Source organism: Macaca fascicularis, chromosome 20 (genome assembly GCF_037993035.2).
Source record: "Macaca fascicularis isolate 582-1 chromosome 20, T2T-MFA8v1.1".
Taxonomy (NCBI): Eukaryota; Metazoa; Chordata; class Mammalia; order Primates; family Cercopithecidae; genus Macaca; species Macaca fascicularis.
The window spans coordinates 68,475,787-68,503,613 of record NC_088394.1 but is presented as its reverse complement, the minus strand read 5'-3'; the positions used below and the strand labels follow the sequence as shown (position 1 = coordinate 68,503,613).

At 46.0% G+C, this 27,827-nt stretch overlaps 2 protein-coding genes across 48 annotated transcripts in view; one reads left to right on the top strand and one right to left on the bottom strand.

Annotated features, from left to right (window-relative positions):
* Positions 1 to 27,391, top strand: part of ATXN1L (ataxin 1 like) — a 39,821-nt gene extending 12,430 nt beyond the window's left edge. Inside the window, exons 3-4 of the transcript XR_006694713.3 lie at positions 24,061 to 24,349; positions 26,167 to 27,391. The gene's annotated coding sequence lies outside the window, so the exon portion shown is untranslated. The remainder of the gene's footprint in view (positions 1 to 24,060; positions 24,350 to 26,166) is intronic.
* On the bottom strand, positions 1,201 to 26,309 carry ZNF821 (zinc finger protein 821). 47 transcript variants are annotated; one of them, XM_074027902.1, is made up of 11 exons: positions 24,369 to 24,516; positions 24,155 to 24,217; positions 22,267 to 22,384; positions 20,857 to 20,973; positions 9,503 to 9,705; positions 9,272 to 9,397; positions 7,405 to 7,492; positions 6,292 to 6,437; positions 5,526 to 5,630; positions 3,292 to 3,458; positions 1,201 to 2,188 (listed from the first exon to the last, which is right to left on the bottom strand). In XM_074027902.1, exons 10-11 carry the CDS (start codon positions 3,423 to 3,425, stop codon positions 1,534 to 1,536), a joined length of 789 nt encoding a protein of 262 aa, XP_073884003.1. In that variant the 5' UTR covers positions 3,426 to 3,458; positions 5,526 to 5,630; positions 6,292 to 6,437; positions 7,405 to 7,492; positions 9,272 to 9,397; positions 9,503 to 9,705; positions 20,857 to 20,973; positions 22,267 to 22,384; positions 24,155 to 24,217; positions 24,369 to 24,516; the 3' UTR covers positions 1,201 to 1,533. The 47 variants fall into 47 exon arrangements, with proteins under 47 accessions (XP_073884003.1, XP_073883997.1, XP_073883980.1 ...); XM_074027896.1 differs by lacking the exons at positions 7,405 to 7,492; positions 24,369 to 24,516 and adding an exon at positions 24,852 to 25,117 and having other exon boundaries at positions 9,253 to 9,397; XM_074027879.1 differs by lacking the exons at positions 7,405 to 7,492; positions 24,369 to 24,516 and adding an exon at positions 24,852 to 25,117.
* Positions 27,392 to 27,827: the final 436 nt, after the last annotated feature.

Genomic DNA, 27,827 nt, shown 5'->3' with positions numbered 1-27,827 from the left:
CGCAGTGGCTCACGCCTGTAATCCCAGCACTTTGGGAGGCCAAGGCAGGTGGATCACCTGTGGTCAGAAGTTCAAGACCAGCCTGGCCAACATGGTGAAACCCTGTCTCTACTAAAAATACAGAAAGTAGCCGGGTGTGGTGGCACGTGCCTGTAATCCCAGCTACTCGGGAGGCTGAGGCAGGAGAATCACTTGAACTCGGGAGGCGGGGGTTGCAGTGAGCTAAGATCACGTCATTACACTCCAGCCTGGGCAACAGAGCGAGACTCCATCGCACAAAAACAAACAGAAAAACCCAAAAAACAAAAATCCTAGTTTGGTGGGGGTCAGTTGACACTTAAACAGCCTTGGACCTATGGAGGTCAGAGAGGAATCTAAGTTTCCCTGTTAAGATATTGGAAGAAGTCCACATTCCTGGCATAGTTATTTTTCTGGCTACAATTTAACTAGGGCACTTCCTTCTGGACCTCAAGATCTATAATTATCTAAACTGAACACAACCTTTGGTGCAGGCTAGGAAGGTTCTGTGCCTGTTCCGCACCATCACAAAAACTTTTTAGAAATGACCTCAGCTCTTGTCTCCTCCATGGTCTGGCAGCCGTACAACCTGCCAGAGTAATCATTTTGCCCTAGCCTTAACCACTATTGACCTGAGCTCTTACCACCTTACTTCTGGATTTTCTTCAGTGAGCTTATTTTCCTGCCTTGCCTCTGGTGAATAAATAAAACATAAATAAAATGCAAACATGAGTTTCTTGGTGCTGTGGACCTTAATATTGCAGCTATTTCTATGAGCCTATTCCTAGATGCAGCTGACTACTGTCTAGAATTGTAAATGTTCAACAAACAGTATTGCTGGGAAAAGCTGCACACCTAGTTGAAGGTATTGCATAGTCTTTAGAAAACACCAGTTATGAGGAGAGACTTCTGAGTTTGGAAAAGGTAAGCTAGGTTTAAATAGCCCTTGGGACCACAGGCATCACAGTCAACATCGGTTCTTTCTTTGGCGTCATGCTAATTCCTTGGCAACTTGTAAAGACCCAAATGAGGACTTCTGCTTGGACAGCCTAAGCTGAGGAGCACCCTCCCTAAGAAAAGGGCAAGCCACCAGAAGCCACTGTCTGAAAATTTCCACCCAGGTTTCTCCTAGATCACTTCATTTGCTAGAATGACATTGAGAGAAAAGCAAGAAAGGGGCAGTAAAGATAAAATTAATTTATTTGACCTCACAACTTCATGGGCCATACAGGAGCCCCACAGTCCTAGAAGCACGGCCTGTCGCAGTGGGCTGGGGAGGCCAGTTCTCTGGACTGCCTGCTCCCTTGTCCAGAGCTGCCTTGGGCCAGGTCCCTCCTGACCCCATCATCCTGCTCCCACATGCAAGGGCCGTTCAGGTCCACCTGCAACAAACCCAGGCCTGCCTCTGGCAGCAAGGACAGGGCCTCGTGGGTGGCAGCAGCACTGGTCCTCGTGGCTGTGAGTGTGGGTGGGTGGGTGGGTAGGTGGGGAGGAGGGCAGTCAGGAGGGTGTGGTTCAGTGCAGAGAGCTGCTGTTCTGCTCTTCAAAGGCCATCTTGCCCAGAAGTTGGCTGTCCAACTCCACCCCACTTACAGGCAGCTGGAAGAAGTTCATTTCAGCTGCTAAGGCTGCCATGGCAGAAGGGTCCTGGCCAAACTGAGCTCGCAACATCATGTCCATTTTCTCCAGTCTCCTCTTGAGCCGCTTGGCCTCTCGCTCTCGGATGAGCCGGGCCTGCCGCTTTTCCGGGGTTTCGTTGGCCCGCTTCAGCCTCATGGCCTCCCGATCCCGCTGCAGCCGGCGTGCCCGCTGCTCATCTGTCTCCTGCATGCGCTGCAAGCGCTTGGCTTCACGGTCCCTCATGCGCCTCACCTCCCGCTCCTCAGGGGTCTCATTGTCCCGCCGGCTCTTCTTGGCCGTGCGCTCTCGTTCCAGCCGCTGCAGTCGTACTTCCAAAGGCTCATTCTGTCGACGTAGGGCCCACTTGCGTACACTGGGAGTCTGGGCTTCCAGCAGTTTACGGTAGGCAGCACAGTTGTTGCACACAAGCAGAATTCCAGCAGGGTATACTGGAGGACTAAAGGCAATGTCCTTTCCCTCAGCACTAGAGGGGCCTTCATTGTGGACTGTGGGTAGGGATTCCATATTGAGTACTTCAGGAAGTTTCTCACTGGAAAGCAAATATTTTGGATGGTTAGTGTTTCCTTCCAGCAAGAGTTGGGACTCCAGCCCTGCCTTATTCTTTTCCTATGAGGCCAGTGGCTCCACGTTCACCACAAGGGGTCAGTTTGAATGCTTGGTGGACCTCTTCTACTGCTCCATCCCTTCTCTTTGCTCAAGAGTTGTCTACCAACTCTATTTTTTTTTTTGATACACAGTCTCACTCCGTCGCCCAGGCTAGAGTGCAATGGCACAACCTCGGCTCACTGCAACCTCCACCTCCTACGTTCAAGCCATTCTCCTGCCTCAGCCTCCTGAGTAGCTGGGATTACAGGTGGCTGCTACCACGCCTGGCTAATTTTTGTATTTTTAGTAGAGATGGGGTTTCATCACATTGATCAGGCTGGTCTCAAACTCCTGACCTTGTGATCCACCCGCCTAGGCCTCCCAAAGTGCTGGGATTACAGGCGTGAGCCACCGCACCCGGCCGGGTGTCTACCAACTCTTAAAGCCCATCTGGAGTTAATGACTGAGCCACCTGCCACAGCAACGCACCAGAAATCAAACAAACCCTAGGCGTTTTCACTCAAGTCAGAATAATGGTTTTGATAAGAGCTTTGCAGGGGCAGTCCTGCTGTGGGAATGGAGGCTCCTGGAGGTGGAGACCTCCTTCAGGCAAGGTGCAGACCACCAACTCACCTCCTTCCCGTGCACTGCCTGCATGCAAAGGCAGACACTGCACTGTACACTAGACAAACGGGACAAGGACACAATGTTCCAGTCTTCCTAGGACATGGAGGAGACTGCGTCCTCATGCCAGGGTCCTCTCCACCCTATAACTTCTTTCTCCATGCTTTATCATGAGTGTTCTTGGAACTGCCTACATCGCTTTCTAGTTGAAGATATTCTGATGGGAAAAGAAATGGGAATTCACTTTCCTTTGGGGTATGTGGTGGAATAGGCACACTTCCTAGCCTTCTTACTGGTACTTCCAAGGAGCATGCATCAGCTGCCTGTGCATTACCTATGCCTAGCCTTCGCTTTGACTTCAGAAAGCAGAACTCACACCCAGTAATTTGCTCCCAGCACAACAGGGATAAGTGCCCAGCTGACCTGTTAAAAGTGGCATGGCTGGTGAACCGGGCTCCACACACAGCACAGTTAGAACGCTGGTCCTCCGAGTGGATTAAGAGGTGGCGACCCAATGACCCCGGGGAGCTAAGGGCCCGGCCACAGACAGGACACATGTAGCTCTTGGCGCTCACCACTGCTGCAGTGTGCTGTAAAACAGAGCCTTGATCTGTCAGTCTTGTGCTACCTCCAGGACAATCTGCACCCACTTAGAAATGACTTTTGGGAAATGTCCCCTTTCTTTAGTCTCAGAATAAGGAACTTGCAAGTATTCTGTTTAGCCCCTAGAAAAGTCAGTCTCTTACATTAGAGGCCCTGGCCATTTAAACCAGTGCTTAGATTTCATTAGCTTGAGCTCTGCCTACATTCTGGGACATGTGGCTGACTTAAGGAATAGTGGGGGCCAGGCACGGTGGCTCATGCCTGTAATCTCAACACTTTAGGAGATCGAGGCAGGTGGATCACAAGGTCCGGAGTTCGAGACCAGCCTGGCCAATATAGTGAAACCCATCTCTACTAAAAATACAAAAATTAGCCGGGTGTAGGGGCAGGCGCCTGTTGTCCCAGCTACTCAGGAGGCTGAGGCAGGAGAATTGCTTGAACCTGAGAGGTGGAGTTCGCAGTGAGCCAAGATCATACCACTGCACTCCAGCCTGGGTAATAGAGTGAAACTCTGTCTCCAAAAAAAAAAAAAAAAGAAAGAAAGAAAGAAAAAGAAAAGAAACAGTGGGGCACCAGGGCCCTCTTCAGAGCCTGAGAGGAATTCCTGTCTCGAATAATTTCTCTCTGTCTCCCTGGCTCACACTGTGCAGGTACAAATACGTGTTAAGGGAACAAGAAAGGCCAAATCTTGAAGCTGGCCTAGAATACGGGTATGCAACAGGTATTTATATCTTGCTTTCTCAATCTTCTGAAGATAGTCTTCTGAAGAAATACTGGTTCACACCAATTTTTAACATACCATTTGTGTTAAAATTTTTTTTTTTAGACGGAATCTCGTTATGTCACCCAGGTTGGAGTGCAGTGGCACAATCTCAGCTCACTGCAGCCTCCGCCTCCCAGGTTCAAGCCATTCTCCTGCCTCAGCTTCCTGAGTAGCTGGGATTATAGGCGCCCACCACAGCTGGCTAATTTTTTTGTATTTTAGTAGAGACAGGGTTTCACCATGTTGACCAGGCTGGTCTTGAACTCCTGACCTCAAGTGATCTGCCCACCTTGGCCTCCCAAAGTGCTGGGATTACAGGCATGAGCCACTGCGCCTGGCCCATGCTAACTAATTTTCTTTTCTTTAACACAAAGCCCTCATTATTAGTATACATTCGTTTCTATTTCACTATTTAAAATATGCATTAAATAATTTAGAAAAAAAATCACTTAATTTTCACAGTGTGTCTGCCCGGAAACCCAGAACGTGTTTATCTAATATATCTCATGTATTTTCTAAAATGCTGGAAGCTTGGAGCAGAATCTTTTTTTTTTTTTTTTTTTTCTTTTTCAATACAGTCTCACTCTGTCACCCGAGCTGAAGCATGATCACTGCAGCCTCAACCTCCTAGGCTCAAGCTATCCTCCCACCTCAGTCTTCTAAGTAACTGGTACTACAGGTGCATGCCACCATGCCCAGCTAATTTTTAAAAAATTTTTTGTAGAGCTGGGGTCTTGCTATGTTGCCCAGGCTGGTCTTGAATTCCTAAGGTTAAGCAATCCTTCCCACCTCAGCCTCTCAAAGCGCTGGGATTCTGGGTGTGAGCCACCACGCCTGGCTTTGGGCCGCATTTTTTTTTTTTTTTTTTTGAGACAGAGTCTAATTCTGTCACCCAGGCTGGAGTGTAATGGTGTGATCTTGGCTCACTGTGACCTCCACCTACTGGGTTCAAGCGATTCTCCTGCCTCAGCCTCCCGAGTAGCTGGGACTACAGGTGCATGCCACCACATCTGGCTAATTTTTGTATTTTTGATAGAGATAGGGTTTCACCATGTTGGCCAGGCTGATCTTGAACTCCTGACTTCAAGTGATCCACCCGCCTCGGCTTCCCAAAGTGCTGGGATTACAGGCGTGAGCCACTGCGCCCAGCCTCCCTAAGACGAATCTTAATGGAAGCGACAACCCATGACTCCTTCAGGAGCCAGAGAGAGACAAAGGCCAAACCGGGATCTGGGCTACAGACAAGCTGCCCACACTTGTGTTCCAGAGCACATAGCTCCCCGATGCATACCTGGTACACATGAGCAATCAACTGCTCCCGGCTCCCGCAGTCTAGCTGGCAGAGGGGACACTGGCAGAGTTCAAGCAAGGGGTCAGAATTCAAATTCCCTGTGACCTGTGATTCAACAAATAGGCAACTCATTAGGACTATTAGGACTCATCTCTTCCCTGCCCCAGCTTTTTAAACAGGATATACTGTTAAAAGGAACCCAGACTGATGGCACATGTTATTCTTAGTTTCCCATTGTGGGCTGAAGGAAAAAGTAATAGTTGAAAGGGAATTATGGCTTTCAGCCATGAGGACACAGGATTGCCTGAGAGAGTCAATCTATTTTTTTCCCTGAAGATAAACTCTGCAGACAGGGGTAGTGTTTTTCCTGTCATGTTCCTTTCAGGAATCCTCAGGAAACAAGTTAGTGAGAAGGTGGCACTCCAGGTGACACCTTGACTTAGATTTGCAAGCACGTTCAAGAGTCCACCTTGGGAAGTCAGCTTTCTACTTCATCAAAGTAGCTCTCCTGTCTAGAAAGATGTGAGGAGCTGCAGGAAAGAGAGCTGTGCACAAGCGCAGTGATTCATGGATGGAAAAGGAAAGCTGAATGTGGTGAGAACTGAGAGTCTGAGGTGTGGGTTCTGGTGCCATGAAGGAAGAGGCCTCCTGTGCAGGCCCAGGAGACCATCAGAGGCAAAGACTGTGCCACAGGGGTGAGCAGCATAAGGGTAGGCAGAAGGGTAGGGCATTGTTGGACCTGGACCCAGGAGCCACTGTCACTTGCCTCGTGCTCTACCACTTCGTTCCCACCAACAGGCTGTTGTGTATTTTCTAACTCTTTCTCCACTTTGACCACCCCTCCATCTTCCTCTGATGTGTGGGAAGAGACTTCGTCTTGTGTGGTCTCCTCTTCATCACCCTCACTGTCACCTGGAACACACAAACTGGTTACTTGTTCTGATTTTTGCATGAATACATCCTGAGCTGCTCTCCACCCTACAGTTGGCAGTTAGAAAACATTTTCAGATCTTCCATAATATAGTTTATATAGTGTTGTTGGGTACATATTACATCAAGTGGAAACCAGCTATAGCTGTCATTTGTTATGCCATATACACGTAAAGGGAAGATGTGAGGCAAAACTGCATTGGAAATGGTTACTGTGCCCTCAATATGATTATAAAAATAATCTTCCTGACTCATGGTTTTCAAATATCTCACACTTCAAATCACACCTCCCCAAGCACCTTACACCGAGCTCATTCCCACTGTACACCACCTCTGACTTACCAACACTTTCCACTGATTTTGCCATGAGCCCCCTGCACAACTTCTCCATGGTGTCACTATACTGTTCTACTCTGAACCCCACTAATCTCTTCTTTCCCAGCAAACCCCAAGGCAGACTTACAGAAACATCGAGTTTTTCTTCCCTCTTACCAGCAAAAGAAGCAGCAGGAAATTAGTTTGAAATGATGTCACTTTATAGGGAAAGGGCTGCTCATTACAGTGAAAAAATTAGCACAGCAACCAACCTCAGGCACTTTGCAGTGGTATCCGACTCACTCGGTTCTTACTCTACTATTGTAACACGGCATTCTGAACTACGTAAATCCGCTGTTTCTGTTGATGATTTGGATTATCTGATGGGTAACTCCATGCATTAAGTGGAAGGAACGGGCCATTCTTTAGGATGAAATGTAATTTATTGTGACTAACATAGGAATTGAGTTAAGTTTTAGTTTTAGGGGTAGGATGTGGCTATGGGGAATTCCCCAGCCACATGTGCGCTGATTTTTCTTCTCTATTACTTATAAAATAGAAAATGAAAAAGGATCCGGAAAACAAATAACAAATGTAGTTCTTTCTGAAAGGGAAACAAATAAAGTGCTAGTACCTTGAAGATCACAAGAGGTAGCCAAGCCTAGGGAAGCTGTCACACTCCAGCCCTATCTTAACCCCACCTGGATCCTGGACTTCTGGGCCTGATGTGAGCAAGAGAGAAATATAGGGCAGAGTCTCACCAGGCTGTCCACATGAGACTCAGATTTCCTAGCTAACAGTGCTGCCTGTCTTCCTACTACCCCTTGCATAATATCTAAATCCACCAGTATGTGAGCAACACCCCTTATATTTCCCTTCTTCCTTGGCAAAACTAGTTACACTCCCTTTCTTCATGAGAAGGTCTAACCAAATCATCTGCTAGTAGTTACATGTGTCCTTATTAGATACTCCAGGCAACTGGTGGACTGGATTTGGGGCCTGGAAAGAGCTATGGTTTGTGTGTCTTATTCCCTAACCCAAAGTTCCTTTCATTTGAATCCAATTCAATAATGAAGGATGGGCACAGATTAGATCACACCATGTTTTCTCACCAGCTTATTTGAAATACTTGTAAACTTAGTATAATATAAAGTGATGTATTGAACATATTTTTGTAATTTTGCAATAATCCAAATATATCTCGCTACTAGAAAATGTTTTTAAAAATGTGTACTGTCTGGAGGGATAGTACATCCTTCAGAATGGAAACCTATTAGACTTTTGCAGATATTGTAATTCCTACCTGCTACTCAAGAAAGTGGTGGCTTCCATAGGTTTGGGTTCATTTTTCTGTGCCCGAGCAATTAACTGCTAAATTATTTTATGTTGTTGATGTTGATTAATTATTAGCTTGGGTGGAAAAAAGTTCCTAGAAGGTTGCAGAGTCCTCTCTCCGTTTTCACCCAACCCAGCCTCAAACGTGATGAAAAACTGGAAAAGTCATTCTGAATTCATACTAATAATAACCTATATCAAATGGATGAAGTGGGGAAAGTGCTGAAATCTTCCTAGGAAAACACATCTCAAGACGTGTTTGTTCAGACAGGTCACAGGACAGACAGACAATCCATGAGGCTCAACTTATAACAGCTACTGTCTTAACCACAGAGATTTTCTTAGGGAACTGGTATGGGAAGACCTTGATGTTAGCATTTTATATACTGCATAACCTCATTACTAAGCAAATCTTCTTGTTTCACATTAAAACTGGGCCTTCAAGCAAGGTTTCATTAATGCCACCCTTATATTTTATTGATTACAAATACATAGATCCTAGGAGACAGGGATTTTTTTCTTGTCATTTGACCTAACCCAGGGACTGCTAGAGCACTATTTATTCCTATATCATTGCCTATCACAACTGACACACCTATCTGCATGTGGCACTGTGCCAAGTACTATAGTCCATAAGCTAAAAACATACACATTGGCCAGGCGCGGTGGCTCACGCCTGTAATCCCAGCACTTTGGAAGGCCGAGGCAAGTGGATCACCTGAGGTCGGGAGTTCGAGATCAGCCTGACCAACATGGAGAAACCCGTCTCTACTAAAAATACAAAGTTAGCTGGGAGTGGTGGCGGGTGCCTGTAATCCCAGCTACTCAGGAGGCTGAAGCAGGAGAATCGCTTGAACCTGGGAGGCAGAGGTTGCAGTGAGCTGAGATCACGCCATTGCACTCCAGCCTGGGCAACAAGAGCGAGACTCCATCTCAAAAAAAAAAAAAAAATTAGATATATATATAAATAAAATGCCAAACCTGTCCTCTTTTTCTGGATAAACATATGCCCACACACCTTAGACCACCTTTGGGGACACTGAGGAGCCACATATCTCCTTTTTCATGTCTTTCTCCCAACCCCCATGCACAATCCCCAGAGCACACACACTCTGATAATTCTTCTCCCATTGCCCTGAGTCATTACCAGAAGGTGCAGAACTCACTGCTACTGGAGTCCTGATCTCTTAGTTGTTGGATAGCTTGTCGCTGACTGCCAAGGTCTCCAGGAAAATCAGTTTTCATCATCGCCTGGCGGGCTTGCTCTTCTAGCCCAGCAAATACTTGATCCCCTGGTGGTCACAAGGAAAAATAGTCAGGCCACCAGCTGGGCAGCATATCCCCAGGCAAGCTGGTTGGAAGGTCAGACCATTCAAAGGTAGGAGACAGGCAGGTACCCTGTGGTGCAGTCATTCATCTCCAAGTCAGCTTGCTGCCTCCAACAGCTTCTGGGTGCAGCCGCTCTTCCTGGGCAGTAAGCCAGATGCTCTAGAAAGCATCACTTGCTCCTCTTAAATCCTCCTAGTCTTGACTCCTTTCAAAAGGTGATCAACTTGCTACTTCACAAATGTAACTGCAGACTGTCAAATCCATTTACAACCTTCCATCAGGATTGGGAGGATAGAGGCAAGAAGGGGCAAAGTGATGGGATAAAGACAGGGCAACAAATCTGGGCCAAGTCTCTGTACCTTAATGTACTAGCATTATGGTCTTGACTCAGTATCTTATCTCTGACTATAAACAAGTGCTTCAAATCATCCTTCTAAATAACAATCTCTCTAACCCCATCTTTCATCCACTCTCCTTCCAAAACATACTCTGGAAGTTCTTCCTTGACTTTCTTTCTAATGTTTATCATAATTAGCCATGAGAAAATTAACAACCGGTTGATTAGTAGACTAGAAGAATAGATATGAACTCACTTCTGCAGAAGAACAAACTTCCTGAAACATACTAATTTACAACAAAGAATATTCATGTAGTCTTCTTGGCCCAGTTTTTTTTTTTTTTTTTTGGAGACAGAGTCTCACTCTATCACCCAGGCTGGAGTGCAGTGCCAGAGCCCACCTCCATGCCTGGCTAATTTTTTTTAATTTTTTAGTAGAGATGGGGTTTCACCGTGTTAGCCAGGATAGTCTCAATCTCCTGACCTCATGATCTGCCCACCTCAGCCTCTCAAAGTGCTGGGATCACAGGCATGAGCCACTGCACCCAGCCAGTCCAGTTTTTTTTTTTTTTTTAAATGTAATATCCCAAAGCCCCGAACCGATCCTTGATTTTACATTTACTTCTCGTGACCTCTGCTTGGGATCCATGTGGCTACTGAAGAGTTAGTATAGTGCCCTTTTATTTCCAGGAGACCAGGCATAAGGAGAAAACAGAGTTGGGTTCCTTGAGGTTTCTATTATCTCAGTCAGAGTAGAAACTACAGTTTCCATTCACCAGTCAGCAAGAGGGAATAATAAAAAGCCCTAGTGAAATGTCTGACAATAGCCAGGCCCTTTCTTGCTGAAGAGAGGAGGGAAAGTACACAGGCTCAGGTTCTGAGATAAGGTACAATGATGTGGGAGGAACTAAATGGTGAGCTGACCTGCACTCCTAGACCTTGGGGAGTGAAAGACTTGATGTGGAGTAGGCTTCATGTGATCCCCTTAGTCATTCGTTCAGCAAATATTCATTGGGCATCTATTATATACCAACTACCAAACATTAGTAATAGTTTGACACTTGCAAGTTCCAGGCTCTACGGTAAGTGTTTTATAGTTATCACCTTACCTAAATTCTCTGCAAAACTCTATGTGGTAGATATTACTACCTATACTTAGGAGAAAACGAAGGTTAACAGTGGAACCAAGTATTCAAACACAGATCTAACTCTAATGTCCTTTTCCTTTTTTTTCTTTTTGAGACAGGGTCTCATTCGCTCCCCCAGGCTAGAGTGCAGTGGTGTGATCACAGCTTACTCCAGTCTCAACCTCCCAGTCTCAAGCAATCCTCCCACCTCAGCTTTCAGAGTAGCTGGGACTACAGGTGTGCACCATCATGCCTGGCTAATATATATATATTTTTTGTATAGACAGGGTCTCACTGTGTTGTCCAGGCTGGTCTGCAACTCCTGCTCTCAAGGGAACCCCCTACCTCAACCTCCTAAAGTGTTGGAATTACAGGTGTGAGTCACTGCGCCCGGCCTAATGTCTATATTCCTTAACCGCCTTCTAGTAGAGATGTAATTAGAAGTTTAGAAGCTTCTTCAGATGGTTTTGCTGAAAACAAACACTTATCTCTGTGTGAGAAAGGCTCTGATCCTATTGTTAGTGTTTCCTTCATACCATGATAAACTGATACATACAACTCAAATAGCAAAAGTATATTATCAGGGCCAGTATATGACCAAAGGAAAAATGATGGTTCTGATATCACGTCATGAGTTACCATGCTTAGATTCAAGTAACTAACATTATGGCTATTATGACTCATACTGTGATTGGGAATGGAGATGGTTCATGTTAAAGTGTACTCTTAGCTACCTACCCTCAAGGAAAGGAAAAATAAGCTGTTTTAAGTCCATCTTCACAATATCCAAGAAGACACATTGGATATAAATCACTCGGTAGAGAAAGCAAAAAAATGAATTCAGTGGGGAGTACTTCCTCATCCCTTTGCAGAAGTGAAATACTTAATATCTCCGTGTTGGTTACAGTGCAACAAGACCAGGGCCAATTGATACTTTCTCTTTTTTTTTTTTCTTTTAAATGAGATAGAGTCTCAGACTGGAGTGCAGTGGCGTGATCTTGGCTCACTGCAGCCTCTACCTCCTGTGTTCAAGCGATTCTCCTGCCTCAGCCTCCTGAGTAGCAGGGATTACAAGTGTGTGCCACCATGCCCGGCTAATTTTTGTATTTTTAGTAGAGATAGGGTTTCACCATGTTGGCCAGGCTGGTTTTGAACTCCTGACCTCAAGTGATCCACCCGCCTCGGCCTCCCAAAGTGCTGGGATTACAAGCATGAGCCACTGTGCCTGGCCAAGGGCCAACTGGAATAGTTACTGAATTATTTGGGGTAGGTGCATGTTTTCAGACCTAGGAGCCATAGGAAGACATAGCACTAAGGAACAAGTTATATACTAGCATATAATTATCAAGGGGAAGACCTTTCTCATCAGTGATACTTCTGGTCTCCAAAGAAACTTAGAAACCAGCTAGATTTAGAACATACTAAGAATAAACATTCTATCCTCTTTCTTGGATTCACCACTGGATTAGTAAAAATACATCTAAAAGGATATATACCTTTCAAGATGAGTCAGTAATTCAGTTTCGTCTCCAACTTGAGCTCAAAATTTATTTTCTTCTATTGATGTTGTCTAAATATTGAGGCTTTCATGGAACAGAGAGGAGTCTGTTCAATACAACTTGCCTATCTAGGACTCTTAGGCAATCTCACCTGGTGTAACCGGGATAAGTTAATTCTGTCATTCCTTTTTGGCACTTGGGAAAGAAAAGCTTGTGCTCTTATATTTTAGTCTATTCCTGACTTGGGAAAAAGAATAAGGTGAACTTTATTCCTCAGGACTATTCCTATTTTAAACATCACCATAAAGCAAAATATATAAAAACCACAAAAAAGAAGCCATTTTAGCAGACCTCATATGAAAAGATATGTGAATTATCTTCCACTAGTTACTATTTACCTAATCTCCAAATAAAATTCTCCAGAATTATCCCTTCATGAGAAGGGAGTGAGACTTGCTAAAAGCATGTCATGTTAACTGCCATATAATGTGATCCATGGAGATACTAGTGATTAAGAAGTGTTACAGAACTGCCTATATTTATAATGTTAGAATTATTATTCCCTTCTGTCTTGAGACCTTTGGAGTAGGTTTTAAAAAATCCTCTGGTCCCTAGATATTAATGTAGGGCAACCATCTTATTTAATATGGGTATTTATTTGTCTATTAATAGCTAAGAGTCAGCTACGCTCCCACAATAAAAACCAAGGTGCTCTCTCTCTCTTTTTTTTTTTTTTCTTTTTTGGATACAAAATCAAGAAAATGCTGTTTGTCTGCGATTTGGTTAAGGTTTTTCTTTTTCTTTTTTTTTTTTTTTTTTTTTGAGACGGAGTCTTGCTCTGTCACCCAGGCTGGAGTGCAGTGGCTGGATCTCAGCTCACTGCAAGCTCCTCCTCTCGGGTTCACGCCATTCTCCTGCCTCAGCCTCCTGAGTAGCTGGGACTACAGGCACCTGCCACTTCGCCCGGCTAGTTTTTTGTATTTTTTAGTAGAGACGGGGTTTCACCGTATTAGCCAGGATGGTCTCGATCTCCTGACCTCATGATCCGCCCGTCTCGGCCTCCCAAAGTGCTGGGATTACAGGCTTGAGCCACCGCGCCCGGCCAGGTTTTTCTTTTTATTGAAACAGAGTTTTGCTGTGTCACCCAGGCTGGAGTGCAATGGCGCAATCTCGGCTCACTGCAACCTCTGCCTCCTGAGTTCAAGCGATTCTCCTGCCTCAGCTTCCCAAGTAGCTAAGATTACAGGCAAGCACCACCACACCCAGCTAATTTTGTATTTTTAGTAGAGACAGGGTTTATCCATATTGGTCAGGCTGGTCTCGAACTCCCGACCTAAGGTGGTCCACCCGCCTTAGGCTCCCAAAGTGCTGGGATTACAGGAGAGAGCCATTGCGCCCGGCCTGGTTAAGGTTTTTCAGACCAGATAAGAACAAGGCCATGCAAGCAAGTTTGGAGAACAGATAAGAGGAATGATATGAAAGTTATTAGAAAGGCAAAGATTTTAGTTCTCTCTTGGGTCCTTGGTGCAGTTAAACAAATGTTATTTCAAGCTGACTACAATTAAGTAAAGCAGCTGGAACATTCTTTAAGAGAGCAGATAGGCTGGGCATGGTAGCTCACGTCTGTAATCCCAGTACTTTGGGAGGCCAAGGTGGGTGGATCACGATGTCAGGAGATCGGACCATCCTGGCTAACATAGTGAAACCCTGTCTCTACTAAAAAAATACAAAAAATTAGCCGAGCGTGGTGGCAGGCACCTGTAGTCCCAGCTACTCAGGAGGCTGAGGCAAGAGAATGGTGTGAACTCAGGAGGTGGAGCTTGCAGTGAGCTGAGATCGCGCCACTGCACTCCAGCCTGGGTGACAGAGCGAGACTCCGTCTCAAAAAAAAAAAAAAAAAAAAAAAAAAAGAGAGCAGATATCCAGTTCAGGAAAAATGAGCTAGTATTGGGAGTGAGGAGCTTAGGATTTCATTTCTAGCTGACAGTCTTTTTTTTTTTTTTTTTTGAGACGGAGTCTCGCTCTGTCGCCCAGGCTGGAGTGCAGTGGCGCGATCTCGGCTCACTGCAAGCTCCGCCTCCCGGGTTCACGCCATTCTCCTGCCTCAGCCTCCCGAGTAGCTGGGACTACAGGCGCCCACAACCGCGCCCGGCTAATTTTCTGTATTTTTAGTAGAGACGGGGTTTCACCGTGGTCTCGATCTCCTGACCTTGTGATCCGCCCGCCTCGGCCTCCCAAAGTGCTGGGATTACAGGCTTGAGCCACCGCGCCCGGCCTAATTTTTGTATTTTTTTAGTAGAGATGGGGTTTCACCATGTTGGCCAGGCTGGTCTTGAACTCCTGACCTCAGGTGATCCACCTACCTTGGCCTCCCAAAGTGCTGGGATTACAGGCATGAGCCACTGAGTCCGGCCTGGGAGTTCTTAATATATCCCTTTAGGTGGCCTATTAGTTTCATGCCACACAATCTTTGTCTTCCCAGAAGGCAGATCTAATGAAGCTCAGCTATTACTCTGATCAAATGTCAATTAGCTTTGATATTTAAGCAAAGCTTAATGCAGACTTTCCTGCCCTGCAGACCTTGAGTTCATTTCACTTACTTTATTTTGTGTATTTATTTTTGAGACCAAGTCTCACTCTGTCGTCCAGGCTGGAGTCCAGTGGCGTGATCTCAGCTCACTGCAACCTTTGCCTCCTGGGTTCAAGCAACCCTCCTGCCTCAGCCCCCCAAGTAACTAGGATTACAGGCATGTGCCACCATGCCCAGCTATTTTTTTGGATTTTAGTAGAGACAGGGTTTTGCCATGTTGGCCAGGCTGGTCTTGAATTCCTGACCTCAAGTGATGTGCCTGCCTCGGCCTCCCAAAGTGCTGGGATTACAGGTATGAGCCACCATGCTAGGCCCCATTTCATTTACTTTTAATAGACAAGCAGCATTAAATTAAATATATTTAGTTGGTTCCATTTCACTGCAAGGTGACAGGAGACTCACATGGTCAGAAAATGAAATTACGTATTTCTACTTGCCACTTTGTCATGCACAATGAAAAGATGATTTTGTGAAAAGAGTAGGGTCAGCTTCAGTCCCCAAATAACAAATAAATAGAAGGTCCTCTGAAACCAGCAAATCTCAGTGTCTTTTCTTCTTTAGTCAAGCTTAGTGTATCACCTGCGAAGACTTCGTGGCTCCCTGATCAAATGCGTCACTGAAAACAGCCCCTCCCGAGGGGTCTGCTCTTTAGTTGTAGCTGAACATCTGTGCTCACAGCTCCACAGTAAAGGCCCTTGTAACGGCCACCTCCGAAGAGCCTGCAAAGTCCCACCTACTCCACCGCAAAACAATGTTCTTTCACTTGACTCTGCAACTTCATTTCTGCAATTGTGGATGTGTGATATTCTCCCCACCTCCATGGCCTGTTTTTCCATCTGTTTTTCCTTTTTTTTTCCTTTTTTCCCTTTTTTTTGAGATGGAGTCTCGCTCCGTCGCCCAGGCTGGAGTTCAGTGATGTGATCTTGGCTCACTGCAACCTCCACTTCCCAGGCTCCAGGGATTCTCCTGCGTCAGTCTCCCGAGTAGCCGGGATTATAGGTGTGCCCCACCATGCCCAGCTAATTTTTTTTTCTTTTCTTTTTTTTTCTTTTTGAGACAGAGTCTCGCTCTGTGGCCCAGGCTGGAGCGCCGTGGCGCAATCTCAGCTCACTGCAAGCTCCACCTCCCAGGTTCACGCCATTCTCCTGCCTCAGTCTCCCGAGTAGCTGGGACTACAGGTGCCTGCCACCAAGCCCGGTTTTTTTTTTTTTTTTTTTTTGTATTTTTAGTAGAGACAGGGTTATACCGTGTTAGCCAGGATGGTCTCGATCTCCTGACCTCGTGATCCGCCTGCCTCGGCCTCCCGAAGTGCTGAGATTACAGGCGTGAGCCACTGCGCCCGGTGCTAATTTTCATATTTTTAGTAGACACAGGATTTCGCCATGTTGGCCAGGGTGGTCTCAAACTCCTGATCTCAGGTGATCCGCCCACCTTGGCCTCCCAAAGTGCTGGGATTACAAGCATGAGCTACGACGCCCGGCCTCCATCTATTTTTCAACTCCATTACTAGCTCATCTTGGCTTTGACTATGGTGCAGGGAGATGGAGCTGATGGATATATGCGACGTGGGCGTGGACATCGGCCACACAAGCCTGAAGTGGCTCCCCTGGCCTTACTACAATCACACCATCACCCCACCAGCAACTTTCCTCAAATTTAATCAGGCTCTTGGACAGATGGCTTTGTAGGTAAACACCCAACTCCTATACTTGCCTTGTTTGTGAACCTATCATCTCTATTAAGAGTACATTTCCAGATGCCTTCTTGGGGTCACATTTGTGTCTTTTTATTTATTTATTTTATTTATTTATTTATTTATTTATTTATTTGAGACAGGGTCTTGCTCTGTTGCCCACGCTAGAGTGTAGTGGCACTATCTCGGATCATTGCAACCTCCGCCTCCCGGGTTCAAGCGATTCTCCTGCCTCAGCCTCCCAAGTAGCTGGGATTACAGGCACCCGCCACTGCACCCAGCTAATATTTGTATTTTTAGTAGAGATGGGGTTTCAACATCTTGGCCAGGCTGTTCTCAAACTCTTTTATTTTTTATTTATTTTTTTTTTTTTTGAGACGGAGTCTCGCTTTGTCGCCCAGGCTGGAGTGCAGTGGCCGGATCTCAGCTCACTGCAAGCTCCGCCTCCCGGGTTTACGCCATTCTCCTGCCTCAGCCTCCCGAGTAGCTGGGACTACAGGCGCCCGCCACCTCGCCCGGCTAGTTTTTTGTATTTTTAGTAGAGACGGGGTTTCACCATATTAGCCAGGATGGTCTCGATCTCCTGACCTCGTGATCCGCCCGTCTCGGCCTCCCAAAGTGCTGGGATTACAGGCTTGAGCCACCGCGCCCGGCCCTCAAACTCTTGATCTCATGATCCACCAGACTTGGCCTCCCAAAGTGCTGGAATTACAGGTATGCACCACCTGTGCCTGACCACTTGTGTCTTTTATCAACCAGAGTGGAGAAACAATCCTAAACCCCTGGGATGGATGGCCTATGCTAAAATACTTCATTTTTTTTTATTTCTCTTTTTCTGTTTTTTGTTTTTGGAGACAGGATCTCACTCTGATGCCCAGGCTGGAGTGCAGTGGCATGATCTCAGCTCACTTCAGCCTCAACCTTTTGGGTTCAAGCGATCCTCCCACCTCTGTCTCCTAAGTAGCTGGCACTACAGGTGTGTGCCACCATGCCCAGCTAATTTTTGTATTTTTGGTACAGATGGAGTTTTGCCTTGTTGCCCAGGCTGCACTTGAACTCCTGGCCTCAAGTTGTCCTGCATTGGCCTCCCCAAGTGTTGGGATTACAGGCATAAGCCACCGAGCTCGGCTAAAGATACTTCATTTTATCTTCCTTGACAATCCTCATGTGCAAGCCCGCTGCATTTTGCTGTTTTAGCAGCAATTTCTAAATCTTCCCTAAACCACTCCTCTGTATATTAAGTAGCCTTGCACATCTGCATTCCAGAATATACTCCTAGAAGCATCCAACTGGTTCCATTTTATACTTTTCCAGGACTTAAATAGAAGATTTGTATATGGAGGTTTGCTATTGTAATCTCATTAATGTATAAAATGTCAAAACCCTCTTAATTCCTCTGTTCATACTATTTTGTCTTCTACTTTTGAAGTAACCCAGTAAGATTCAGATAAAGTGCATAGTGCCTGGGATATAGTGTTTTGGATTTTTTTTGTTGTTGTTTGTTTTTTGTTGTTTGTTTTTTTGTTTGTTTTTTTGAGACGGGGTCTCACTCTGTCACCCAGACTAGAGTGCAGTGGCATAATCTTGGCTTATTGCAGCCTCAACCTCCCAGGCTCCAGCCATCCTCCCACCTCAGCCTCCTGAGTAGCTGGGACTACAGGTGTATGCCACCAGGCCTAGTTTTTTTGTATTTTTTTGTAAAAATGGGGTTTTGCCATGTTGCTCAGGCTGGTCTCAAACTCTTGGGCTCATGCAGTCCTCCTGCCTCGGCCTCCCAAAGTGTTGGGATTACAGTGGTAAGCCACTGCACCCAGCCTATAGAGTTTGTTTTGAATAAATTTTAGTTCTCTTGTCAACTACTTGACTAATCTGTCCTCTCCAATGTAGGGTTTTAGCCAGCTGCAGTGGCTCATGCCTATAATCCCAGCACTTTGGGAGGCTGAGGTGGGTAGATCACTTGAGCTCAGGAGTTCAAGACCAGCCTGGGCAACATGGTGAAACCCCATCTCTACAAAATATACAAATATTTAGCCGGTCGTGGTGGCATGCACCTGTAGTCCCAGCTACTCGGGAGGTTGAGGTGGGAGGATCACTTGAGCCCAGGAGGCCGAGGTTGCAGTGAGTGAGCTGAGATCACGCCACTGCACTCCAGCCTGGGCAACAAAGCAACACCCCATCTCAAAAAAAAAATTATATATATTTTATAAAAAAATAAAAAATATATATACCATATTATACACTATATATAATATAGTATATACAGTATATATATTTTATATATACATACACACACACATATATAGGTTTGTTTTTTACAAACTTTTCATCTGTTGTACCTCTGAATTCTCTTCAAATGTTGCTGCACTTTACTCAATCACTCCATAATAATAGGGAACTATTTGTCTTTTTTTTTTTTATGGAGTCTCACCATGTTTGCCCAGGCTGGAGTCAGTGACATGATCTCGGCTTACTGCAACCCCCACCTCCCAGGTTCAAGTGATTCTCCTGCCTCAGCCTCCTGAGTAGAGTGGCTGGGATTACAGATGCCTGCCACCATGCCTGGTTAATTTTTTTTGTCTTTTTAGTGGAGATGGGTTTTTCACCCATCTCAAACTCCTTACCTCAGGTGATATGGCCCACCTCGGTCTCCCAATGTGCTGGGATTACAGGCGTGAGCCACCGTGCCTGGCCACTATTTGTCTTTTTAATGAACATTTGGGTTGGAATGCTTATCTTCCCAGATCATAGGAAAATGGCTAATTATCTCAAATCTGTGTAGATATTAATGTCAATTTAAGAAGGCACTTTTTGAACACCCTCCATGAGCAGTGCTAGAAGTAGAGAGGATTTATAAGGAAACACATATGGCACATAGTCTCTGCCTTCTAGAAGTTCACTATGTAATTACTGAAATAAAATATGCACCAGGTGCAGTGGCTCATACCTGTAATCCCAGCACTTTGGGAGCCTGAGGTGGCCAGATCACCTGAGGTCAGGAGTTCAAGGCCAGCCTGGCCAACATGGTGAAACCCTGTCTCTACTAAAAATACAAAAAAATTAGCTGGGCATGGTGGTGAGCACCTTAATCCCAGCTACTCGAGAGGCTGCGGCAGGAGAATCGCTTGAACTCAGGAGGTGGAGGCTGCAGAGATCACACTGCTGCACTACAGCCTGGGTGACAGAGACTCTGTCTCAAAAAAAAAAAAAAAAAGAAAGAAAAGAAAAACATTCATGTAAAACTGTTGAAAACAACACAAGGTAATAGTGTATACTTGGTCTTCTGGTTACTAGCCTCTCCCTCTTGTGATCCATCCCACAAATTGCTTCATAGTACCAAAACGCTGCATTCTAAATGTTACTCCCCTCTCCCTGCTTAAAAACCTTCAGTAGCTCCCTACAGACTACAGAATGAACTTTGAACTTAGCCTGGCATTCAGGCTTCCACAGTGTAGAGTTAAGCATCTCTAAGCTCACATCTTCTGAGTTTTGAACAAATGAAACCTCTGCTTCATATAAAGTCTCCTTGTCCTCTGAACATGTAGATTCCCGCTTCTGTCTTTGCTCACTTCACTTTCCCTACCTGATGTTCCCTCTCCCTGCCTCTTGTTTTTTAATTTTTTTTCAAATCCATTTCTACCCTCTAAGGCCCAGCTCAGGCGCATGGTCTAGAGGCTTTTCCATTAAGCATTCCCCTTGCTACTTCAGTCCACAGGGCTCTCTTAACTTCTTTCCTCCTAACTTCTCTAGTACATACAATCTGCAGCATCTGTTTGGCACTTAACATATACTATCATTCATATTTATATATCTGAAGTTACAATACAGTCTTATAGATCTTATATTGTTTTATAGCCCTGACATCTAGCACAAGGATCTGCACAGAGTAGGTATCTTATAACTGTTTGTTAATGTGATATTAAAGATAAATCAAGTGCATATACCCCTAAGATAGGTTTTCAACACCTCCCCCAGCAACCGGACACACTTTAAATCCATCATATCCAACATCTTTAACCCTTTTTCTTTCTTTTTCTCTCTTCTGCTCAGCAAACTGTGTTTTACATTTAACCTTTTCTTCTTCACAAATCAGTGTGAGCCTCTCCCCTAAATTCAGGTTACTCTTCCATTCCACCCCTCAGCATTCCCAGGTTCCAGAAGACAAAGTCCGATACTCACAGTGAACTTTATTTGGATTTGTCTGTTTCCGACGGGACATGTTTCCCTGACGCAAGAGTTCTGGTCTTTCCCAGTTTCACGACTGGATATGTTACTACCTCCTTGCAAGATGCTAACCTACAATAAAAAAGGTTATTGTTAGCACATGTCATTTTCCCCAGCACTAATACAAAATTTAAGGATAAAATGTCTTTAAAAAACAGCTTCCGAGCATATAAAACTCACCAGTTATAAATAATTGAACTAATGAAAGAAAGAGAAATGAATAAACCTCTAGCCTAATGTCAAGGTCCCAGAAAGTTTAAGAGGGACTCCCTCGGAGGATTTAGAGAATTATACTCTAAATCCATCTTTGGAATCCAGAATACTGTTAAGTGATCACGATCAAGGTCACAGGATAAAAGAGGAAGCAAAACTCAGGCAACCAGAGTTAGAAGTACTATGGGCTCAAGGGGATAACCCCCATGAATTGCAAAAGGAAGCAAAAGGAAGCCAAAGAGGGTGGCAGCTCTCATGTCACATGCCCACTGGAAGTCAAGCCCTGCAGTCGACAACAGCGGATTTTTCATGATGTTATCTTGCCTAGAGGTAGCAAAGGCATCACATCCCTGCGAAACAGAAAATGTCTCAAAGAGGCATCTGCAAATGAGAACAGCACGGGACATAAAGCCTCTATCTGGTGATAAAGGTGCAATGCTATGCTGCACTGTGGGTGACACGGCACTAAGCAAATCAAACTTCTAATGTTGAAGATGGGATCTCACCAGAAGAGACAGATGCCATCCACATTGATGAGTACTAATTCAACACCCCAGTGTGGAATATCACCTGGCCCTCCTCATACATTCCAGAGAGGCGGTCAAAGTTAATAACTTTAGAGGCTCTTCTCAATCTAGCCTCTGGATAGTGAAGAGACCAGTGGGAGGAACAAAGAGAAAAGTTCCCCAAATGAAAAATGCTGCCAAGACGTGCATCTGCTCCCCACCCCATATAGGAGGGGATATATACATAAGCCTGAAGGATCCTGATGAACTACAGAAAGAGTGCCCCAGCCTTAAGCATTGTTAGAGAATCCGAAATGGATTAGTATTGATAGCTGTGACATTTTCTTAGAAAGACAGAGTAAATAAAGACATAGAATAAAAAGGGATTGTCTTTCCTACCAAAGACAGGAATATGGATCTGGCCACACTCTAAGTTTTCTTTCAGTTCCTGCCTTCTTGAGTTATACTCACACTGAATAAGCAAATACAAAATCATAGTTTATTGCCTTAAGAGGAGTTATGGGAGACTACTGCTAGCTATACTTTGTACTCCAGCTAATGAAGACTCACCTCCTGTTATGCCAACTAACTCCTCTATGTAGCTAGAAGAACCTCAAACCTATAATCAGATCCTGCCTCCCCTTACCAAAAGAAGAAAGAAACCGCAAATGGCAAAGACAGGCCTCCACAGGAAGTGGCAAAGGAAGCAGCTTTCAGGCAGTCTTCTAGCATATCTGCATATCAAACACAGTTCTTTTCCAGACCTTTAATTAAAAACAAAACAAAACAAAACTCTAAATGTACACAATAAAAATCGATTTTAACTATTTAGAGGGCAATATACTGAGTGCTGATAGTGTGTGTTCTCTAAGTTTTGTGTATAACATTTTTTTCTAATCAAGTAGTTGTTTTATTCATAGAAGCAGTGAATGAATATCACACTTTGGATTTCCTATATGTGTGTGGAATCACCAAGTGGAAAGGTAACGAAATGCAGGCTCTATTAATATTTTAAAAAATATGGCCAGGCACCATGGCTCACACCTGTAATCCCAGCACTTTGGGAAGCCAATGCAGGCAGATCACTTGAGGCCAGGAGTTTGAGACCAGCCTGGCCGATATGGTGAAACCTCTACTAAAAATACAAAAATTAGTCGGGTGTGGTGGCGCATACCTGTAAATCCCAGCTACTCAGGAAGCTAAGGCATGAGAATTGCTTGAACCTGGGGAGGGGAGGTCACAGTGAGTTGGGATGGAGGCACTACACTCCAGCTTGGGCGACAAAGTGAGACTCCATCTCAAAAAAAGATACATAACTGCCAGACGCGGTGGCTCTCGCCTGTAATCCCAGCACTTTGGGAGGCCGAGTGGGTGGATCACCTGAGGTTGGGAGTTTGAGAACAGCCTGGCCAACATGATGAAACCCCGTCTCTACTAAAAATACAAAAACTAGCTGGGCATGGTGACACATGTCTGTAATCTCAGCTACTCAGGAGGTTGAGGCAGGAGAATTGCTTGAACCCGGGAGGTGGAGGTTGCAGTGAGCCAAGAACGCGCCACTGCACTCCAGCCTGGGCGACAGAGCAAGACTCTATCTCAAAAAAAAAAAAAAGATAAATAAATAAAAACTTTTAAAAAATAAAATATACTCCTCTAATGTGATAATCTATTGAGGCTAAATATATAGATACTCTATTATAGAAGAGAAAAACGGAATCTTGACTAGTTTTTTATTTTCTCCCTTCAAGATCAGAAATTGAAATTGTAAGATAAAGGTAATAAAGTCCCTTCTGAAGGAAGGCCAAATAATTTGAATCAGGCAACATTTCAATGCTAAAGCTGCAAGTCAAAAGACAGAGATGAGTATCTGCATATTTAAATAAGCACTGCCCCCTGTATCTTATAATCCTCCTAGTGGCCAAATGGGGAACTGACCAGATGGTACCCAATGGGACTTCACACCTGAGTGATTACGAGAAAAATAAGCAATTACAGTCCCCTCCCACAAAACAAAATGAAAATAATAACAAAAACACCCACAAAAACAGGCCTGTAGGGTCATGGGCTGTTGAAAATAAATAAGTAAATAAATAAATGGCTGTGAAAGGACACTCTTGACCACAAAGCAAGATCTCAAGAGGCCAGATGATTGTTTTATAGGCAGTTAAAGCTAATAAAACCCACAGACATACAGCCCTAAAGGTCACTCATTCTATTTTACTTTTAGCGCTGCCTCAATTTCCAAGTTAAAATCTGAAACCAAACCAAAAATGTAAATAGCTGCCTGAACATGTGCTGGGAAGATAGGTAAACGGTGCGATTCAGGTCTAAAGGGATTCCATTTTAAGAGGAAGGCAGTTCTGTCCGTCTTCACAGCAAGGTTAAGAGTCCTTGGGAAGGTGCAACGTCTCCCCTGAACACTGTCTCTGCTCTCCCACAGGTATTAGGTTGCAGCGTCTAGTGCACACCACAGACTTTAGCAACCAAAAAAACGGGTGAAATCCCAGCTTGATGAAAAGAGAGTGCGTTCCCACCTCCAGCTCTGGTGCAGTTCCCACGGAGCAAAGCAAACTCGACTGAATCCAAGTGATCTGTATCTGCCAAAAAGGAGAGGACAAGAAAGCTGGTCACTTAGCCGCCTGGCTGTTCACCTGACCCCTGGGGTTGGGTCTGGGGCGTGTGTCTAATCAGCCGAGATGGTCCCTCTGTTTCTTCAAGCACGAGCCCAGGTAAATTCCCAGGAATTACCAGACAAGAGCCGGACAAGAGCCGGAGGTCTCCCGAGGCGGCTCAGACAAACCCTTAGACAACACAATCTCTGAAATCTAAATTTAGAAGCTTTTCTGCGAGACCCAGACGCGGGGACTGATAACCCCCGGTCTGCACGCCCACGCCCATCCTCCCCTCCCCCAGCTCCACCCAAGGCTGTCAGACGCCGGGGCCGTCCCCGCCAGGGCCCGAGGAGGCGGGGTGCCTGAGGCCCGCGCAAAAGCCCCCCGGCCCCGCGCTCCGCGCCCCGCGCCCGAGAGCGCCGAGGAGAGCAGGAGGAGCGGCCAGGGAGGAATCGGGGTGGAAGCGGGGAGGGTGAGCTCGGGCTGCCCCCCAGGCCGGAGCTGGCCCCCGGCCCTCTCCCCAGTGCAGACAAAAGGACCGACAGCCGGCGGCCGCGAGGGGGCGAGGAGCCCGCATCCCCAGCCCGGACCCGGAGGGAGGGCTCAGGGGTCTTTTTACCCGGCGCCTCGGCGCTGCGCTGCGCTCTGGGTCCCTGGGCCCCGCCTCCGGACAGACGGACCGCCGGACAATGGACCCGGGACCGCAGCCCAAGCCAGCCGGGCCGGGGCGCTCAGGGACTGGGCCCCAGCTAGCGGAAGGGGCTCCGGGCCGAGCCGGTGGCGGGGAGCCGAGGGGCGGCGCTGCAGACGGACAAAGCCAACGGCAGACAGACAGACAGAGGGAAAAAGATGGCGACGCGGGCGGCGGGAGCGCGCGGCTCGCGCACCCGCAGTCAGTGATGCGCGTGCACGAGCCTTCCTCTCCCCTTCCCCCGCGCCGGCCAGATCCCCCTCCCCGCGGCTCGGCGCGCGCCCGGCGCTGTGGGCGGGGCCTGAGGAGAGGGGCTCCGGGGAGCGCCCAATCCCGAGCGCCCCAGAGGGGCTCGGCCGCGTAGCAGGACTTCGGGACCCCCTGCCTCGCCCATTCCCAGGTCTTTCTCTGGCTGTCTCAGCCGCTCAGCTCCCCCCGACCTTCCTGGACGTGTAAACGCCACCCTACCCAGCCCCGATCCTGGTTTCATACCCCACCATCGAGTTCAGCCACAAAACCCACATCCCCCAACCACAGCTCCGCCGCAGGCTCCCCCTCTCCTTAGCCCGACCTTAGCCCGGATCCCCACCACCGTCACAAACCCTCTTCGCCTCATTCCCCCACGCGTAGCAGTGGCTTCGACTCCCGAGGCTTTGAATGTGACCACGGGCCTTGGTGGGAGGGGCCACGTTCAGCTGTCAGAACCTCAGAGCTGGGAAATCTTGAGATTTCTTTTGAGCATTTAATTTTCTGACATGATTCTCAAGTGATAAACATTGGCTGCTGACCCAGGGGCAGGGAAACTTGTGTCACTGTTGTCATGTGAGGGGTGTTTGGGGGCAATGGAGAGCCGTTGGATGCTTTTTTTTTTTGAGACAGGGTCTCGCTCTGTCACCCAGGCTGCAGTGTAATGCCGCGATCTTGGCTCACTGCAACCTCCGCCTCCCAGGTTAAAGCGATTCTCCTGCCTCGGCCCCGCGAGTAGCTGGGACTACAGGCGTGCACCACCACGCCCAGTTGATTTTTGTATTTGTAGTAGACGGGGGTTTCACCATGTTGGCCAGGCTGGTCTCGAACTCCTGACTCAGGTGATCTGCTCGCCTCGGCCTCTCAAAGTGCTGGGATTACAGGCGTAAGCCACTGTGCCCGGCCTGGTTGGACGCATTTCTAGTCAAACACCTCCTCCTGTCCATGTCCTTCTCTCTCCTAGTTCCTGTTGCCTTCTTTTCTTCCTCTCTTCTAGAATGCCTGAGCCTGCCCTGACATTGCTTACCTGGAGAAGTAGGGAATGCAGAGGAAAGAAGATGAGATCTGGTATTAGGCGATCCGGCTTGGAGCCCCAGCTCTGCCACCGACCAGCCTGTTGACTTTGGGCAAGTCACTTCCTTGTTCTGAGACTCTGCTTCCGAAGATGTCAAATGGATAATGATGCAATAATTCTTGGCCTCTACTCTCAGTGGGTTGTTGTGCCAGTTAAGTAAAACAAATGGCTAAAAGCGTCATGCAAAATGTTTTTCGTGATTACTGGCCCCACAAAGGCGAGCTGATGAGGATGCTGACATTTGCTGATAAAGTGACAAATCCTGGTATTTTCATAGAACATTCTTTTTTTTTTTTTTTTTTTTTTTTTTTGAGACGGAGTCTCGCTCTGTCGCCCAGGCTGGGGTGCAGTGGCCTGATCTCAGCTCACTGCAAGCTCCGCCTCTCGGGTTTACGCCATTCTCCTGCCTCAGCCTCCCGAGTAGCTGGGACTACAGGCGCCCACCACCTCACCCGGCTAGTTTTTTGTACTTTTTAGTAGAGACGGGGTTTCACCAGGTTAGCCAGGATGGTCTCGATCTCCTGACCTCGTGATCCGTCCGTCTCGGCCTCCCAAAGTGCTGGGATTACAGGCTTGAGCCACCGTGCCCGGCCTCATAGAACATTCTTATACCTTGTCTTTCCCCAAAATCTTTTATGAGATGATCTCATTGTCTGCATCTTGTGTTCAATATAATAGAATGACTACATTGAGGGATCTTGGTCCTTCACAATTCTGTGATAAATAGCTCATTCATCATTCACTAATTTATTTATTGTGATTGGGATACTTAGATAGCAATTATTATTGTTTAACTTCGCTCAAGGAAACATTTTAATTTCATTTAAAAACTTAGTTTCCAAGTAGACAGAAAATGGAATATTATCATCCAACAAGCAAGTTTTTATACTATGTTTTGTAAGAAGATAACCTAGAATACACACTGGCTTTTATATTTAACAGTAATTCTTGATCAGTTTAGACTGAGGGATACAAGTATGGCTTTATTATGTCACTTTAAAGCTGACTTAATTGACATTTTCAACAGAAAAGTAGCTAACAGGTAAAGTTTGCCTCCAGTGAAATTTCTTGGATGCATTATTAAGTTATTATGTAATGCTGGGCAGCTTGTTCCATCTCCTTGAATTCCAAGTAAAATGAGATCATAATAATGCTATTCTTATAACTTTCCTGTGCTCTAAAAGTCTTAGAGATGTTGTGACTCAGGGTTACAACCAAATAATGAAAAAATTATTAAATAAAGAATTAGTTTAAGTTAGGCATAGTGGCTGGCACCTATAGTCCCAGCTACTCAAGAGGCTGAGATGGTATGATGACTTAAGCCCAGGTGTTTGAGGCCAGCTTGGGCCACATAGTGAAACCCTTGTCTCTTTAAAAAAAGAAGAATTAATTTATTTTTCCTCTGCTTTCACCTAAACTTATTCTACATCTAGAAAACCTTTTAATTAACCATATATATTTTTTTAGCTTCACTTTTTTTCTACTTTCTCAATCTACTCAGTTATGTCATCATTTTGCCACTTCAAGTATTTAACTTTCCACTTGAAATATCTTCCTAATCCATTTTATATTTGTTGTCTTCT

Coding starts and splice junctions, on each gene's coding strand:
- ZNF821 (XM_005592434.5), bottom strand. CDS start 20,896: ATGTCCCGTCGGAAACAGACAAATCCAAATAAAGTTCACT. Junction 9,398..20,856: donor AAATCCAAATAAAGTTCACT/GTGAGTATCGGA, acceptor TGTGACCACCAG/GGGATCAAGTATTTGCTGGG. Junction 6,438..9,271: donor AGATCAGGACTCCAGTAGCA/GTGAGTTCTGCA, acceptor TGTGTGTTCCAG/GTGACAGTGAGGGTGATGAA.